Source organism: Lithobates pipiens, unplaced genomic scaffold (assembly GCF_037356315.1).
Source record: "Lithobates pipiens isolate NorthernLeopardFrog02 unplaced genomic scaffold, aLitPip1_a1.2 Scaffold_343, whole genome shotgun sequence".
Taxonomy (NCBI): domain Eukaryota; kingdom Metazoa; phylum Chordata; class Amphibia; order Anura; family Ranidae; genus Lithobates; species Lithobates pipiens.
In genome coordinates, this window is record NW_027507806.1 from 29,449 (window position 1) to 48,634 (window position 19,186).

The 19,186-nt window shown below is 50.1% G+C and overlaps 1 protein-coding gene across 1 annotated transcript in view; it reads left to right on the forward strand.

Moving 5' to 3' along the window:
• The window catches only part of LOC143955163 (WD repeat-containing protein 97-like), a gene marked incomplete at its 3' end in the record, with an annotated part of 49,384 nt that overhangs the window by 16,396 nt on the left and 13,802 nt on the right, over window positions 1-19,186 (forward strand). Inside the window, 5 exon segments of the mRNA XM_077465257.1 lie at window positions 941-1,586; window positions 3,539-3,687; window positions 4,927-5,163; window positions 10,719-10,809; window positions 18,893-19,025. Of these exon segments, the coding sequence (XP_077321383.1) occupies window positions 941-1,586; window positions 3,539-3,687; window positions 4,927-5,163; window positions 10,719-10,809; window positions 18,893-19,025 (1,256 nt within the window).

The window sequence follows — 19,186 nt, forward strand, 5'->3', positions numbered from 1 at the left end:
TGCCCTCTTACGTTATTGTGAAGTAGAGGGTTGCAAGCTGTCAGAAGTATATAAAGAAGTCTGATTGAGATCTTAGCAGTGATGTAGAATGACATCAGTATTTAGAAGTGATGTAGAATAGAAGTGGGGTGAGGACGATATGGAGGGTACATAAGTGTAGTAGAGGGCAATACTGAGAAGTGATGTAGAGTAGAAGTGGGGTGAGGGCAATATGGAGAGTACAAAGGTGTAGTAGATTGAGGACATTATGGTGAGTACAGTAGAAGTAGTGTGAGGGGAGTACTGAGAAGTGATGTAGAGTAGAAGTGGGGTGAGGGCAATATGGAGAGTACCGAAGTGTAGTAGATTGAGGACATTATGGAGCGTACAATAGAAGTAGTGTGAGGGCAGTACTGAGAAGTCATGTATTGTAGAGTAGAAGTGGGGTGAGGGCATTATGGATAGCACAAAAGTGTAGTAAAGTGAGGGCATTATGGAGAGTACAGTAGTAGTGTGAGGGCAGTACTGAAAAGTGATGTAGAATAGAAGGGTGAGACCGGCATTATTCAGTGTACAGTAGATGTATAGTACAGTGAAGGTAGTATGGATTTGGCTTGAGAGCATTGTAAAGGTTAAGTAGAGTCAAACCATTTTGAAGCATGGTGGTGGCGTGGGGTAAGTAGAAGCTTAGAATAAGGTTAGGAAGGAACATACACCACTTTAGTTATTCTGGCAGTACTGAGAAGTGAAGTGGAATAGAAGTGGGGTGAGGCCAATATGGATGTACTGTAAAGTGTAGAAGACTTTGGTCATTCTGTGTATGATGGTTTATTGTGTCTCAGATCTTCTCTAGTTAACCAATAATGGAAAGTTTTATTGGATAAATACCACTAATGGTGTCTGTCCTATTCCGTTCAGTAGCTTTGTACGAAGATGTAATGGTTGTGCCCACCACTCCTAGGTCCCATCACGGCTCTGTCCCTGAGCACCTCTAGAAGGACCCTCATCTCCGGCTCTGAAGATAAAACTATTCGGACGTGGGACCTAAACACTCAGGAGCAATGTGAAGAACTGGAGATATCCGGGTCTCCGACTGGAATAGAAACGTTCGGTGATAATGCAGAACATGTTCTTTGTTACAGCAGCTTTGACATCCACATCTGGCAGATACAACAATTATACAAACTTCACTGCCCTCTGGGAACGAATGTGAAGGATATGAAAGTGGTTGGGAGACCCTTTCCTGCCAGAGCTCTGTGTGTGTGCTCAGATGGCACGGTGAGGGTATTATCGGCAGTCACTGGAGATCTTATATCAACACTCTCACTACAGACATATGGCAGATTGCTGGTGGCAGATTACTGCATACACAGAGAGACTGTTTGTGTTCTGATGAAGGATGGACAGCTCCTTAAAGCCAATGCCTTGGCCAATCCTATGAGTGTCCTGAGGAAGGTGAAAGTTAGCAGTGACCAATCCCTTCCTCGGTGCTTCACTCTCTACTCCAACATTATGGACGAGGAGGTGGCAGTTGCTGAGTGGAAGCAAGTGGTGATGCAGCGAGAAGACAAAGGACCACCTGGCCTAGACAGAGAAATGACAAACCGGTAAATTACTTTATCTTCTTGAGCTGAACTGCCTTGATGATGAGGTCTTCCACTGGGGAGATATTGGGGGATGATGGTGAGGTCTTCCACTGGGGAGATATTGGGGGATGATGGTGGATTCTTCCACTGGGGGGATATTGGGGGATGATGGTGAGGTCTTCCACTGGGGGGATATTGGGGGATGATGGTGGATTCTTCCACTGGGGGGATATTGGGGGATGATGGTGGATTCTTCCACTGGGGAGATATTGGGGGATGATGGTGGATTCTTCCACTGGGGGGATATTGGGGGATGATGGTGGATTCTTCCACTGGGGGGATATTGGGGGATGATGGTGGATTCTTCCACTGGGGAGATATTGGGGGATGATGGTGGATTCTTCCACTGGGGAGATAGTGGGGGATGATGGTGGATTCTTCCACTGGGGGGATATTTGGAAAAGATGGTGTGATATTTCACTTGGAGAGGATATTGGTGAATGATGGTGAGGTCTTCCACTGGGAGGATATTGGTGAATGATGGTGAGGTCTTCCACTGGGAGGATATTGGGGAATTATGGTGAGGTCTTCCACTGGGAGGATATTGGTGAACGATGGTGAGGTCTTCCACTGGGAGGATATTGGTGAATGATGGTGGGAAATTCCACTGGGAGGATATTGGTGAATGATGGTGAGGTCTTCCACTGGGAGGATATTGGTGAATTATGGTGAGGTCTTCCACTGGGAGGATATTGGTGAATGATGGTGAGGTCTTCCACTGGGAGGATATTGGGGAATTATGGTGAGGTCTTCCACTGGGAGGATATTGGTGAACGATGGTGAGGTCTTCCACTGGGAGGATATTGGTGAATGATGGTGGGAAATTCCACTGGGAGGATATTGGTGAATGATGGTGAGGTCTTCCACTGGGAGGATATTGGGGAATTATGGTGAGGTCTTCCACTGGGAGGATATTGGTGAACGATGGTGAGGTCTTCCACTGGGAGGATATTGGTGAATGATGGTGGGAAATTCCACTGGGAGGATATTGGTGAATGATGGTGAGGTCTTCCACTGGGAGGATATTGGGGAATTATGGTGAGGTCTTCCACTGGGAGGATATTGGTGAACAATAGTGAGGTCTTCCACTGGGAGGATATTGGGGAATTATGGTGGGATATTCCACTGGGAGGATATTGGTGAATGATGGTGAGGTCTTCCAATGGGAGGATATTGGTGAATGATGGTGAGGTCTTCCAATGGGAGGATATTGGTGAATGATGGTGGGATCTTCCACTGGGAGGATATTGGGCAATGATGGTGGATTCTTTTACTGGGGAGATATTGGGGAATGATGGTGAGGTTTTCAACTGGGAAGATATTGATGAATGATGACACTTGGGAGACCCAGAACAATGATGTCCTGTCACTTGGGGGTCCCAGAACAATGACACCCTGACACTTGGGGGTCCCAGAACAATGACACCCTGACACTTGGGGTTCCCAGAACAATGACACCCTGACACTTGGGGTTCCCAGAACAATGACACCCTGACAATTGGGGTCCCGGAACAATGACACCCTGACAATTGGGGTCCCGGAACAATGACACCCTGACACTTGGGGTTCCCAGAACAATGACACCCTGACAATTGGGGTCCCGGAACAATGACACCCTGACACTTGGGGTTCCCAGAACAATGACACCCTGACAATTGGGGTCCCGGAACAATGACACCCTGACACTTGGGGGTCCCAGAACAATGACACCCTGGCACTTGGGGTTCCCAGAACAATGACACCCTGACAATTGGGGTCCCAGAACAATGACACCCTGACACTTGGGGGTCCCAGAACAATGACACCCTGACACTTTGTATAGTTGTAAGGCTCTCATCACTATTATACATACTTTGTGGTGTTGCTTCAGTTTTCTATTTCTGATTGTTGAAATGTAATCACTTGATTTCCAGGTTTTTCCCGATAATTGGGAGCGATGATGGAAGTCTGCGTGTCTGTGATTGGTATTCCGGCAAACTCCTCTACCAGACTACAGCACACAGCCCCAGCCAGGTGACCTCTCTGACATGTGACCCAAAGAACAACTACATCATATCTGCAGGTAAGTCACCCTGTGTGCCCCTTCTACCCCGGCATTACCTAGAAGACCCCTTAGGGTGACAGTTTCCTGTGTGTCCCTTCTACACCGCCAATACCTAGAAGACCCCTTAGGGTGACAGTATCCTGTGTACCCCTTCTACCTCATTATCTAGAAGACCCCTTAGGATGACAGTATCCTGTGTGTCCCTTCTACCCTGCCATTACCTAGAAGACCCCTCCCCCTCTGCCCTGCCCCCGGTTTACATACCAGGAACACAAATAGAAACATCCATCCCATAATACACTTCTCCTAAGGCAGACAGACACAACAGAACAATGGGACACAGTCACACCCCAAACGATCCCAGCAAATAGTTCACAACAGCATGAGACAACACAATAAAAAAAAAAAAAAAAATATATATATATATATATATATATATATATATATATATATATATATATATATATATATATATATATATATATATATATACACACACAACAGTCCATTGTGGCTGTACAGTGAATCCGACTAGCACAGATCAGGCTGGGGTTTCTCCGTCACCCTGTTCCCCTAAAGGACACAGGGTGATTTACACATAGGAGGGGGCCAAGGGAGCTGGACAAGGAGTTTCCTGAGATCTCCAAGGTAAGCTGGGTTCCACAAGCCCCCCACCCAAAGTGACTCCCATCACAGTAATGATTGGCTCCTCCTTTCCTCAATCTCGATCATCTCTATGGTAATGATTGACGCCTCCTTTTCCTGCTTTCAGTCATCTCTATGGTAATGATTGCTCCTCTTTTCCTCACTCTCTGTCATCTCTATGGTAATGATTTGCTTCTCCTTTCCTCAATCTTGATCATCTCTATGGTAATGATTGACGCCTCCTTTTCCTGCTCTCAGTCATCTCTATGGTAATGATTGGCTCCTCCTTTCCTCGCTGTTTTTATGACATTTCAATAAAGTTAAAAATCTAGGAAGAAAAGGTAAACAAGGTACAAATTTCACATGGTCTGAGGCCTCATTTTTAGCATGTTTGGGAGGATCCCGTATGTCAGACATCCAGGATTGGAGCATTAAAGCCCCAAGTTTTGGTCAGGATGTGGGGTCCTTGGAACTGATGCCAGTTTTTGTGGCCTCCATGTACTTTTCTCCATGTACTTTTCTCCATGTACTTTTCTCCTCCTTTTTTCCTTCTCAATGAGCCCTCAGTACTGTGAACAGAGTTTGTTGATTTTCTTCCCAACTCTTCCTCAGGATCAGATCTGACCGTGAAGGTCTGGAGGTTTTTTGCTCATGCTGAGGAAAGTCTGAGTCTTTATATGAGCTTCTTCTGCTCCCAACCAGTTGGACAAATGTGCAGCTTCAAGTGCCAGCTCTTTGTGGCCTTCCATGACACCTCCAATGCCTCATACAGCCTGGTACAGTATTGTCTGAGGACAGAGACTAGGAAGGACCATCCACCAAGTGATGACCACCAGGACCAAATAACAGGTAAGATTGTGGCTTAAGGATTGATCCATCCCTTGCTGGGCTCTTCTGTTCCCTTCCCACCAGGATCTCTCTGTATTGTTTGTATGTTTCCTCCCCCAATAAAAAGACATATTGCTAAATAAACCCCAAGTACTACACTCCAGAATATGTCAGAGCTATATAAATGTATAATTATAATAGCATGGGACATTACAGTGTACATTTTTTGTTTTTTAAAAATCCTACAAACATATAACATATGTTCCCTCCTCTTTCTGTTGGGGTACCCCAAGGTTCCGTCCTTGGGTCCCTCCTATTCTCGCTCTATACCTCTTCCCTGGGCCAGTTGATAACCTCCCATGGCTTCCAATACCACCTCTATGCCGACGACACCCAGATCTATCTCTCCACTCCTCACCCCTCCGTCTCCTCAACTCACCCCCTCCGTCTCCTCAACTCACCCCCTCCGTCTCCTCAACTCACCCCCCTCCGTCTCCTCAACTCACCCCCTCCGTCTCCTCACCTCACCCCCCTCCGTCTCCTCAACTCACCCCCTCCGTCTCCTCAACTCACCCCCCTCCGTCTCCTCAACTCACCCCCCTCCGTCTCCTCACCTCACCCCCCTCCGTCTCCTCAACTCACCCCCTCCGTCTCCTCAACTCACCCCCTCCATCTCCTCAACTCACCCCCTCCGTCTCCTCAACTCGCCCCCTCCGTCTCCTCAACTCGCCCCCTCCGTCTCCTCAACTCGCCCCCTCCGTCTCCTCAACTCGCCCCCTCCGTCTCCTCAACTCGCCCCCTCCGTCTCCTCAACTCGCCCCCTCCGTCTCCTCAACTCGCCCCCTCCGTCTCCTCAACTCACCCCCCTCCGTCTCCTCAACTCGCCCCCTCCGTCTCCTCAACTCACCCCCCTCCGTCTCCTCAACTTACAGAATGACATTTTGGTATGGAGGTCACACCACTTCCTCCAACTCAATCGTTCTAAAACTCAGCTTGTATATTTCCTCCTTCACGATTCCCCTCCCCCCATGACTTCACCATTAATATCAACAACACAACCATCGGTCCCTCCACACATGCCTGGGTCCTGGGTGTAATCCTTGACTCTGACCTCTCCTTCTCCCCGCATCCAATCACTGGCTAAATCCTGCCGCCTTCCCCTCCACAACATCTCCAGAATCGACCCTTCCTGACTAATGACACCACAAAGCAACTTCTTCACTCCGTGATTATTTCCCGACTACGGCAACTCTCTCCTTAATGGCCGACCCTTACATAGGCTCCTCCCCCTTCAGTCTATTATGAATGCTGCTGCTAAACTAATAAACCTCACTAGCCGAACCGTGACTGCCGCCCCTCTCTGCCAATCTCTTCACTGGCTTCCCCTCCCCCACCGTGTAAAATTCAAAATGCTCACCATAACATACAAAGCCATCTACAACATCAACCCCCCCCCCCCCTACATCACCAACCTCATCTGCAGATATCGCCCAAATCGTCCCCTCCCCTCCTCCGAGGACCTCCTGCTCTCTAGCTCCCTTGTTACCTCCTCCCATACTCGCCTTCAGGACTTCTCCAGAGCCTCTCCCTTCCTCTGGAACTCCCTGCCCCAGTCTGTCCGATCAGCCCCTACCCTGTCCACCTTTAGGAATTCCCTGAAAGCTCATTTATTCTCGGAAGCCGATCCCAACCCCACCCCACCTAACAACTGTCCCCGAGCCCCCCCATCAAATCATTCTCTGCAGCTATTACCTGTTCTACCACCACCCCCTCCCTTTAGAATGTAAGCTCTACGAGCCGGGCCCTCCTGAACCTTTTGTATTGTACTGTAATTGTGTTGTCCCCCCTATAAATTGTAAAGAGCTGCGTAAACTGTGGGCGCTATATAAATCGCGAATAATAATATAACATAAACATATTTACATCTAAGGATGTGATCCCTTAGATCTCACGGGTTAATGCTGTGACCTGTAGTGCTTCACTGAGGGGTTCATGCTGGGACAGTGGGACCTGTAGTCCTTCACTAGTTGGGGGGCCAGGGGCACACATCCTCAGCTCTGAGGGGTTCATGCTGGGACAGTGGGACCTGTAGTCCTTCACTAGTTGGGGGGCCGGGGGCACACATCCTCAGCTCTGAGGGGTTCATGCTGGGACAGTGGGACCTGTAGTCCTTCACTAGTTGGGGGGCCGGGGGCACACATCCTCAGCTCTGAGGGGTTCATGCTGGGACAGTGGGACCTGTAGTCCTTCACTAGTTGGGGGGCCGGGGGCACACATCCTCAGCTTTTTGAGGGGTTCATGCTGGGACAGTGGGACCTGTAGTCCTTCATTTTTAGGTGTTCATATCCCCAAAAGGTTAGGACTACAAGTCCCAGCACGAACCCCTGAGTTCTAAGGCTGTGACCACCTCCTCCTCCCATCCCGTTATCTATCCTCTGCTGCCAGCACATACTCCCTCATCATGGCACACATCGTGCTCCACATGACACATATGTTTCAATCAATCCACAGTGCCAGTCCTCACCTCAGGCAGGTCGACAGACTCTAATCCTGGCACAGTTCCCTTCCCTCAGTCAGGCTCAGTGCCAGAGAAGATGAAGGCAGGAGGTGGGTGGAGCCAAAACACACTAGGTGCAGAGGAGGAGGAAGTGAAATCCTCCTTCACTCTGAATGCTGGGGCCTCGCTCTCCTCCTCGTGATGTCACTGGTTGTTAGATGGCAGGCAGTCTTCCTCCACTCTGAATGCTGGGGCCTTGGCCTCGCTCTCCTCCTTGTGATGTCACTGGTTGTTAGATGGCAGGCAGTCTTCCTCCACTCTGAATGCTGGGGCCTCTCTCTCCTCCTCGTGATGTCACTGGTTGTTAGATGGCAGGCAGTCTTCCTCCACTCTGAATGCTGGGGCCTCTCTCTCCTCCTTGTGATGTCACTGGTTGTTAGATGGCAGGCAGTCTTCCTCCACTCTGAATGCTGGGGCCTCGCTCTCCTCCTCGTGATGTCACTGGTTGTTAGATGGCAGGCAGTCTTCCTCCAGTCTGAATGCTGGGGCCTTGGCCTCGCTCTCCTCCTTGTGATGTCACTGGTTGTTAGATGGCAGGCAGTCTTCCTCCACTCTGAATGCTGGGGCCTCTCTCTCCTCCTTGTGATGTCACTGGTTGTTAGATGGCAGGCAGTCTTCCTCCACTCTGAATGCTGGGGCCTCTCTCTCCTCCTCGTGATGTCACTGGTTGTTAGATGGCAGGCAGTCTTCCTCCACTCTGAATGCTGGGGCCTCGCTCTCCTCCTTGTGATGTCACTGGTTGTTAGATGGCAGGCAGTCTTCCTCCACTCTGAATGCTGGGGCCTCTCTCTCCTCCTTGTGATGTCACTGGTTGTTAGATGGCAGGCAGTCTTCCTCCACTCTGAATGCTGGGGCCTCTCTCTCCTCCTTGTGATGTCACTGGTTGTTAGATGCCAGGCAGTCTTCCTCCACTCTGAATGCTGGGGCCTCTCTCTCCTCCTTGTGATGTCACTGGTTGTTAGATGGCAGGCAGTCTTCCTCCACTCTGAATGCTGGGGCCTCTCTCTCCTCCTTGTGATGTCACTGGTTGTTAGATGGCAGGCAGTCTTCCTCCACTCTGAATGCTGGGGCCTCTCTCTCCTCCTTGTGATGTCACTGGTTGTTAGATGGCAGGCAGTCTTCCTCCACTCTGAATGCTGGGGCCTCTCTCTCCTCCTTGTGATGTCACTGGTTGTTAGATGCCAGGCAGTCTTCCTCCACTCTGAATGCTGGGGCCTCTCTCTCCTCCTTGCGATGTCACTGGTTGTTAGATGGCAGGCAGTCTTCCTCCACTCTGAATGCTGGGGCCTCTCTCTCCTCCTCGTGATGTCACTGGTTGTTGGATGGCAGGCAGTCTTCCTCCACTCTGAATGCTGGGGCCTCTCTCTCCTCCTTGTGATGTCACTGGTTGTTAGATGGCAGGCAGTCTTCCTCCACTATGAATGCTGGGGCCTCTCTCTCCTCCTCGTGATGTCACTGGTTGTTAGATGGCAGGCAGTCTTCCTCCACTCTGAATGCTGGGGCCTCTCTCTCCTCCTTGTGATGTCACTGGTTGTTAGATGGCAGGCAGTCTTCCTCCACTCTGAATGCTGGGGCCTCGCTCTCCTCCTCGTGATGTCACTGGTTGTTAGATGGCAGGCAGTCTTCCTCCAGTCTGAATGCTGGGGCCTTGGCCTCGCTCTCCTCCTTGTGATGTCACTGGTTGTTAGATGGCAGGCAGTCTTCCTCCACTCTGAATGCTGGGGCCTCTCTCTCCTCCTTGTGATGTCACTGGTTGTTAGATGGCAGGCAGTCTTCCTCCACTCTGAATGCTGGGGCCTCTCTCTCCTCCTCGTGATGTCACTGGTTGTTAGATGGCAGGCAGTCTTCCTCCACTCTGAATGCTGGGGCCTCGCTCTCCTCCTTGTGATGTCACTGGTTGTTAGATGGCAGGCAGTCTTCCTCCACTCTGAATGCTGGGGCCTCTCTCTCCTCCTTGTGATGTCACTGGTTGTTAGATGCCAGGCAGTCTTCCTCCACTCTGAATGCTGGGGCCTCTCTCTCCTCCTTGTGATGTCACTGGTTGTTAGATGCCAGGCAGTCTTCCTCCACTCTGAATGCTGGGGCCTCTCTCTCCTCCTTGTGATGTCACTGGTTGTTAGATGGCAGGCAGTCTTCCTCCACTCTGAATGCTGGGGCCTCTCTCTCCTCCTTGTGATGTCACTGGTTGTTAGATGGCAGGCAGTCTTCCTCCACTCTGAATGCTGGGGCCTCTCTCTCCTCCTTGTGATGTCACTGGTTGTTAGATGGCAGGCAGTCTTCCTCCACTCTGAATGCTGGGGCCTCTCTCTCCTCCTTGTGATGTCACTGGTTGTTAGATGGCAGGCAGTCTTCCTCCACTCTGAATGCTGGGGCCTCTCTCTCCTCCTTGCGATGTCACTGGTTGTTAGATGGCAGGCAGTCTTCCTCCACTCTGAATGCTGGGGCCTCTCTCTCCTCCTCGTGATGTCACTGGTTGTTGGATGGCAGGCAGTCTTCCTCCACTCTGAATGCTGGGGCCTCTCTCTCCTCCTTGTGATGCCACTGGTTGTTAGATGGCAGGCAGTCTTCCTCCACTCTGAATGCTGGGGCCTCTCTCTCCTCCTTGTGATGTCACTGGTTGTTAGATGGCAGGCAGTCTTCCTCCACTCTGAATGCTGGGGCCTCTCTCTCCTCCTTGTGATGTCACTGGTTGTTAGATGGCAGGCAGTCTTCCTCCACTCTGAATGCTGGGGCCTCTCTCTCCTCCTTGTGATGTCACTGGTTGTTAGATGGCAGGCAGTCTTCCTCCACTCTGAATGCTGGGGCCTCTCTCTCCTCCTTGTGATGTCACTGGTTGTTAGATGGCAGGCAGTCTTCCTCCACTATGAATGCTGGGGCCTCGCTCTCCTCCTTGTGATGTCACTGGTTGTTGGATGGCAGGCGGCAGGCAGTCTTGGCAACCAGTGTGGGATGACTTGTCGGAGATCTCAGGATGGGCTGAGTGGGATGTTGTATGAGACGTGACTTTCTGTCTCCTCAGGTCTGTGCTGCTCTCCTGCACTCAATCTGCTGGCCACGTGTGGAAGAGATGGACGGATCCGTGTGTGGAATTACCAGAACCAACTCATCAGGTCAGATCTCTTCTATAGAAAACATGGTCATTTCCAAAGGCATTACCAGGAATATCTGAATACCTGACCATAATATCCAAATCCACAAATATAACTGATTGCAGATTACAGAAACAATTTGCCAGGCCAGGATTTTATCTGTAAATGTTTGGTGCTCCATACTGAAAAAACACAACACGATTTCCTGGTGACCCCGGCTGGACTCTCACTTCTTGTATATTTCTTCCTATCATCCCCTGTACCTGCTCACATGTCCTACAACAAGTCAGACACTACCCCTGTATAAGCATGCATGGTGGACCCTGTACCTGCTCACATGTCCTACAACAAGTCAGACACTACCCCTGTATAAGCATGCATGGTGGACCCTGTACCTGCTCACATGTCCTACAACAAGTCAGACACTACCCCTCTATAAGCATGCATGGTAGACCCTGTACCTGCTCACATGTCCTACAACAAGTCAGACACTACCCCTGTATAAGCATGCATGGTGGACCCTGTACCTGCTCACATGTCCTACAAGTCAGACACTACCCCTGTATAAGCATGCATGGTGGACCCTGTACCTGCTCACATGTCCTACAACAAGTCAGACACTACCCCTGTATAAGCATGCATGGTGGACCGTGTACCTGCTCACGTGTCCTACAAGTCAGACACTACCCCTGTATAACCATGCATGGTGGACCCTGTACCTGCTCACGTGTCCTACAACAAGTCAGACACTACCCCTGTATAAGCATGCATGGTGGACCCTGTACCTGCTCACGTGTCCTACAACAAGTCAGACACTACCCCTCTATAAGCATGCATGGTGGACCCTGTACCTGCTCACATGTCCTACAACAAGTCAGACACTACCCCTGTATAAGCATGCATGGTGGACCCTGTACCTGCTCACATGTCCTACAACAAGTCAGACACTACCCATGTATAAGCATGCATGGTGGACCCTGTACCTGATCACATGTCCTACAACAAGTCAGACACTACCCCTGTATAAGCATGCATGGTGGACCCTGTACCTGCTCACATGTCCTACAACAAGTCAGACACTACCCCTCTATAAGCATGCATGGTAGACCCTGTACCTGCTCACATGTCCTACAACAAGTCAGACACTACCCCTGTATAAGCATGCATGGTGGACCCTGTACCTGATCACATGTCCTACAACAAGTCAGACACTACCCCTGTATAAGCATGCATGGTGGACCCTGTACCTGCTCACATGTCCTACAACAAGTCAGACACTACCCCTCTATAAGCATGCATGGTAGACCCTGTACCTGCTCACATGTCCTACAACAAGTCAGACACTACCCCTGTATAAGCATGCATGGTGGACCCTGTACCTGCTCACATGTCCTACAAGTCAGACACTACCCCTGTATAAGCATGCATGGTGGACCCTGTACCTGCTCACATGTCCTACAACAAGTCAGACACTACCCCTGTATAAGCATGCATGGTGGACCGTGTACCTGCTCACGTGTCCTACAAGTCAGACACTACCCCTGTATAACCATGCATGGTGGACCCTGTACCTGCTCACGTGTCCTACAACAAGTCAGACACTACCCCTGTATAAGCATGCATGGTGGACCCTGTACCTGCTCACGTGTCCTACAACAAGTCAGACACTACCCCTCTATAAGCATGCATGGTGGACCCTGTACCTGCTCACATGTCCTACAACAAGTCAGACACTACCCCTGTATAAGCATGCATGGTGGACCCTGTACCTGCTCACATGTCCTACAACAAGTCAGACACTACCCATGTATAAGCATGCATGGTGGACCCTGTACCTGATCACATGTCCTACAACAAGTCAGACACTACCCCTGTATAAGCATGCATGGTGGACCCTGTACCTGCTCACATGTCCTACAACAAGTCAGACACTACCCCTCTATAAGCATGCATGGTGGACCCTGTACCTGCTCACGTGTCCTACAACAAGTCAGACACTACCCCTGTATAAGCATGCATGGTAGACCCTGTACCTGCTCACATGTCCTACAACAAGTCAGACACTACCCCTGTATAAGCATGCATGGTGGACCCTGTACCTGCTCACATGTCCTACAACAAGTCAGACACTACCCCTGTATAAGCATGCATGGTGGACCCTGTACCTGCTCACATGTCCTACAACAAGTCAGACACTACCCCTGTATAAGCATGCATGGTGGACCCTGTACCTGCTCACGTGTCCTACAAGTCAGACACTACCCCTGTATAAGCATGCATGGTGGACCCTGTACCTGCTCACATGTCCTACAACAAGTCAGACACTACCCCTGTATAAGCATGCATGGTGGACCCTGTACCTGCTCACGTGTCCTACAACAAGTCAGACACTACCCCTGTATAAGCATGCATGGTGGACCCTGTACCTGCTCAGGTGTCCTACAACAAGTCAGACACTACCCCTGTATAAGCATGCATGGTGGACCCTGTACCTGCTCACATGTCCTACAACAAGTCAGACACTACCCCTGTATAAGCATGCATGGTGGACCCTGTACCTGCTCACATGTCCTACAACAAGTCAGACACTACCCCTGTATAAGCATGCATGGTGGACCCTGTACCTGCTCACATGTCCTACAACAAGTCAGACACTACCCCTGTATAAGCATGCATGGTGGACTCTGTACCTGCTCACATGTCCTACAACAAGTCAGACACTACCCCTCTATAAGCATGCATGGTGGACCCTGTACCGGCTCACATGTCCTACAACAAGTCAGACACTACCCCTGTATAAGCATGCATGGTGGACCCTGTACCTGCTCACATGTCCTACAACAAGTCAGACACTACCCCTGTATAAGCATGCATGGTGGACCCTGTACCTGCTCACATGTCCTACAACAAGTCAGACACTACCCCTGTATAAGCATGCATGGTGGACCCTGTACCTGCTCACATGTCCTACAACAAGTCAGACACTACCCCTGTATAAGCATGCATGGTGGACCCTGTACCTGCTCACATGTCCTACAACAAGTCAGACACTACCCCTGTATAAGCATGCATGGTGGACCCTGTACCTGCTCACATGTCCTACAACAAGTCAGACACTACCCCTGTATAAGCATGCATGGTGGACCCTGTACCTGCTCACGTGTCCTACAAGTCATACACTACCCCTGTATAAGCATGCATGGTGGACCCTGTACCTGTTCACATGTCCTACAACAAGTCAGACACTACCCCTGTATAAGCATGCATGGTGGACCCTGTACCTGCTCACATGTCCTACAACAAGTCAGACACTACCCCTGTATAAGCATGCATGGTGGACCCTGTACCTGCTCACATGTCCTACAACAAGTCAGACACTACCCCTGTATAAGCATGCATGGTGGACCCTGTACCTGCTCACATGTCCTACAACAAGTCAGACACTACCCCTGTATAAGCATGCATGGTGGACCCTGTACCTGCTCACATGTCCTACAACAAGTCAGACACTACCCCTGTATAAGCATGCATGGTGGACTCTGTACCTGCTCACGTGTCCTACAACAAGTCAGACACTACCCCTGTATAAGCATGCATGGTGGACCCTGTACCTGCTCACATGTCCTACAACAAGTCAGACACTACCCCTGTATAAGCATGCATGGTGGACCCTGTACCTGTTCACATGTTCTACAACAAGTCAGACACTACCCCTGTATAAGCATGCATGGTGGACCCTGTACCTGCTCACGTGTCCTACAAGTCATACACTACCCCTGTATAAGCATGCATGGTGGACCCTGTACCTGTTCACATGTCCTACAACAAGTCAGACACTACCCCTGTATAAGCATGCATGGTGGACCCTGTACCTGATCACATGTCCTACAAGTCAGACACTACCCCTGTATAAGCATGCATGGTGGACCCTGTACCTGTTCACATGTCCTACAACAAGTCAGACACTACCCCTGTATAAGCATGCATGGTGGACCCTGTACCTGCTCACGTGTCCTACAACAAGTCAGACACTACCCCTGTATAAGCATGCATGGTGGACCCTGTACCTGTTCACATGTCCTACAACAAGTCAGACACTACCCCTGTATAAGCATGCATGGTGGACCCTGTACCTGTTCACATGTCCTACAACAAGTCAGACACTACCCCTGTATAAGCATGCATGGTGGACCCTGTACCTGCTCACGTGTCCTACAAGTCATACACTACCCCTGTATAAGCATGCATGGTGGACCCTGTACCTGTTCACATGTCCTACAACAAGTCAGACACTACCCCTGTATAAGCATGCATGGTGGACCCTGTACCTGTTCACATGTCCTACAACAAGTCAGACACTACCCCTGTATAAGCATGCATGGTGGACCCTGTACCTGCTCACATGTCCTACAACAAGTCAGACACTACCCCTGTATAAGCATGCATGGTGGACCCTGTACCTGCTCACGTGTCCTACAAGTCATACACTACCCCTGTATAAGCATGCATGGTGGACCCTGTACCTGCTCACATGTCCTACAACAAGTCAGACACTACCCCTGTATAAGCATGCATGGTGGACCCTGTACCTGTTCACATGTCCTACAACAAGTCAGACACTACCCCTGTATAAGCATGCATGGTGGACCCTGTACCTGCTCACGTGTCCTACAACAAGTCAGACACTACCCCTGTATAAGCATGCATGGTGGACCCTGTACCTGCTCACATGTCCTACAACAAGTCAGACACTACCCCTGTATAAGCATGCATGGTGGACCCTGTACCTGTTCACATGTCCTACAACAAGTCAGACACTACCCCTGTATAAGCATGCATGGTGGACCCTGTACCTGCTCACGTGTCCTACAACAAGTCAGACACTACCCCTGTATAAGCATGCATGGTGGACCCTGTACCTGCTCAGGTGTCCTACAACAAGTCAGACACTACCCCTGTATAAGCATGCATGGTGGACCCTGTACCTGCTCACATGTCCTACAACAAGTCAGACACTACCCCTGTATAAGCATGCATGGTGGACCCTGTACCTGCTCAGGTGTCCTACAACAAGTCAGACACTACCCCTGTATAAGTATGCATGGTGGACCCTGTACCTGCTCACATGTCCTACAAGTCAGACACTACCCCTGTATAAGCATGCATGGTGGACCCTGTACCTGCTCAGGTGTCCTACAACAAGTCAGACACTACCCCTGTATAAGCATGCATGGTGGACCCTGTACCTGCTCACATGTCCTACAACAAGTCAGACACTACCCCTGTATAAGCATGCATGGTGGACCCTGTACCTGCTCACATGTCCTACAAGTCAGACACTACCCCTGTATAAGCATGCATGGTGGACCCTGTACCTGCTCACGTGTCCTACAACAAGTCAAACACTACCCCTGTATAAGCATGCATGGTGGACCCTGTACCTGCTCACGTGTCCTACAACAAGTCAGACACTACCCCTGTATAAGTATGCATGGTGGACCCTGTACCTGCTCACATGTCCTACAAGTCAGACACTACCCCTGTATAAGCATGCATGGTGGACCCTGTACCTGCTCAGGTGTCCTACAACAAGTCAGACACTACCCCTGTATAAGCATGCATGGTGGACCCTGTACCTGCTCACATGTCCTACAACAAGTCAGACACTACCCCTGTATAAGCATGCATGGTGGACCCTGTACCTGCTCACATGTCCTACAAGTCAGACACTACCCCTGTATAAGCATGCATGGTGGACCCTGTACCTGCTCACGTGTCCTACAACAAGTCAAACACTACCCCTGTATAAGCATGCATGGTGGACCCTGTACCTGCTCACGTGTCCTACAACAAGTCAAACACTACCCCTGTATAAGCATGCATGGTGGACCCTGTACCTGCTCACATGTCCTACAAGTCAGACACTACCCCTGTATAAGCATGCATGGTGGACCCTGTACCTGCTCACGTGTCCTACAACAAGTCAAACACTACCCCTGTATAAGCATGCATGGTGGACCCTGTACCTGCTCACATGTCCTACAAGTCAGACACTACCCCTGTATAAGCATGCATGGTGGACCCTGTACCTGCTCACGTGTCCTACAACAAGTCAGACACTACCCATGTATAAGCATGCATGGTGGACCCTGTACCTGCTCACATGTCCTACAACAAGTCAAACACTACCCCTGTATAAGCATGCATGGTGGACCCTGTACCTGCTCACGTGTCCTACAACAAGTCAGACACTACCCCTGTATAAGCATGCATGATGGACCCTGTACCTGCTCACGTGTCCTACAACAAGTCAGACACTACCCCTGTATAAGCATGCATGGTGGACCCTGTACCTGCTCACATGTCCTACAACAAGTCAGACACTACCCCTGTATAAGCATGCATGGTGGACCCTGTACCTGCTCCCGTGTCCTACAACAAGTCAGACACTACCCCTGTATAAGCATGCATGGTGGACCCTGTACCTGCTCACATGTCCTACAACAAGTCAGACACTACCCCTGTATAAGCATGCATGGTGGACCCTGTACCTGCTCACATGTCCTACAACAAGTCAGACACTACCCATGTATAAGCATGCATGGTGGACCCTGTACCTGCTCACATGTCCTACAAGTCAGACACTACCCCTGTATAACCATGCATGGTGGACCCTGTACCTGCTCACGTGTCCTACAACAAGTCAGACACTACCCCTGTATAAGCATGCATGGTGGACCCTGTACCTGCTCACATGTCCTACAACAAGTCAGACACTACCCCTGTATAAGCATGCATGGTGGACCCTGTACCTGCTCACATGTCCTACAACAAGTCAGACACTACCCCTGTATAAGCATGCATGGTGGACCCTGTACCTGCTCACGTGTCCTACAACAAGTCAGACACTACCCCTGTATAAGCATGCATGGTGGACCCTGTACCTGCTCACGTGTCCTACAACAAGTCAGACACTACCCCTGTATAAGCATGCATGGTGGACCCTGTACCTGCTCACATGTCCTACAAGTCAGACACTACCCCTGTATAAGCATGCATGGTGGACCCTGTACCTGCTCACATGTCCTACAACAAGTCAGACACTACCCCTGTATAAGCATGCATGGTGGACCCTGTACCTGCTCACATGTCCTACAACAAGTCAGACACTACCCCTGTATAAGCATGCATGGTGGACCCTGTACCTGCTCACATGTCCTACAACAAGTCAGACACTACCCATGTATAAGCATGCATGGTGGACCCTGTACCTGCTCACATGTCCTACAACAAGTCAGACACTACCCCTGTATAAGCATGCATGGTGGACCCTGTACCTGCTCACATGTCCTACAACAAGTCAGACACTACCCCTGTATAAGCATGCATGGTGGACCCTGTACCTGCTCACGTGTCCTACAAGTCAGACACTACCCCTGTATAAGCATGCATGGTGGACCCTGTACCTGCTCACGTGTCCTACAAGTCAGACACTACCCCTGTATAAGCATGCATGGTGGACCCTGTACCTGCTCACATGTCCTACAACAAGTCAGACACTACCCCTGTATAAGCATGCATGGTGGACCCTGTACCTGTTCACATGTCCTACAACAAGTCATACACTACCCCTTTATAAGCATGCATGGTGGACATTTCTGCTCATTGCTTCTCTGTTCCATTATCAATCACAGTGCATCTGGGCCTTTCACTACTAACTGACAGTGATTCTCCTCTGGAGTCTCACACACACAGGCCACCCAACAGTAGACATGGCTGACCTCCCCTTCTTTGGTGATCATCATTCTCCCCCTGAGGTTGCCTGTCTGTACTCTCTCTCCCTTAGTCCAAGACACATGTAGTCCAGTGTAATGTTTGTAGAACAATCCTCCTAGCAGTCCAGAGAATAGAAGCACAAAGTGACACATCTGTACCAACCTAGAATCCGTGGCTGCATAGTTCAGGCGTGGCTGGTCCCTCTTAGGACAGCGTCCAAGTGATCTGCTAATCTCTCCTCCTAGCAATTCAGAGAAAGGAAGCACAAGGTGTCACATCTGCACCAACCAGGACCTGAAATCTGTCTTCTCATTCTGGCTGATTTCAGGACCTTGTGTCTGAACTCTACACCTGGAAGTCTGGCCTTCATTGGAGACTCTGGAGATCTGCTAGTGGGAATGCGCAGCCACCTCTTCCGAATCGGCCTCGCCAAGCTGCTTCCCAAATCCTACCAAGTGAAGGTAACAAAGAATGGAAGTGATGGGCCATGAGCTTGGTATTGAACTGGGCTATAGCAATCACCAGTGGGTCCACTTATTAACCGCTTGCCTGCTGGGGCAATTTCACACCTGTTTAAATCTGCATTTTTTTTTTGCTAGAAAATTGCTTAAAACCCCCAAAC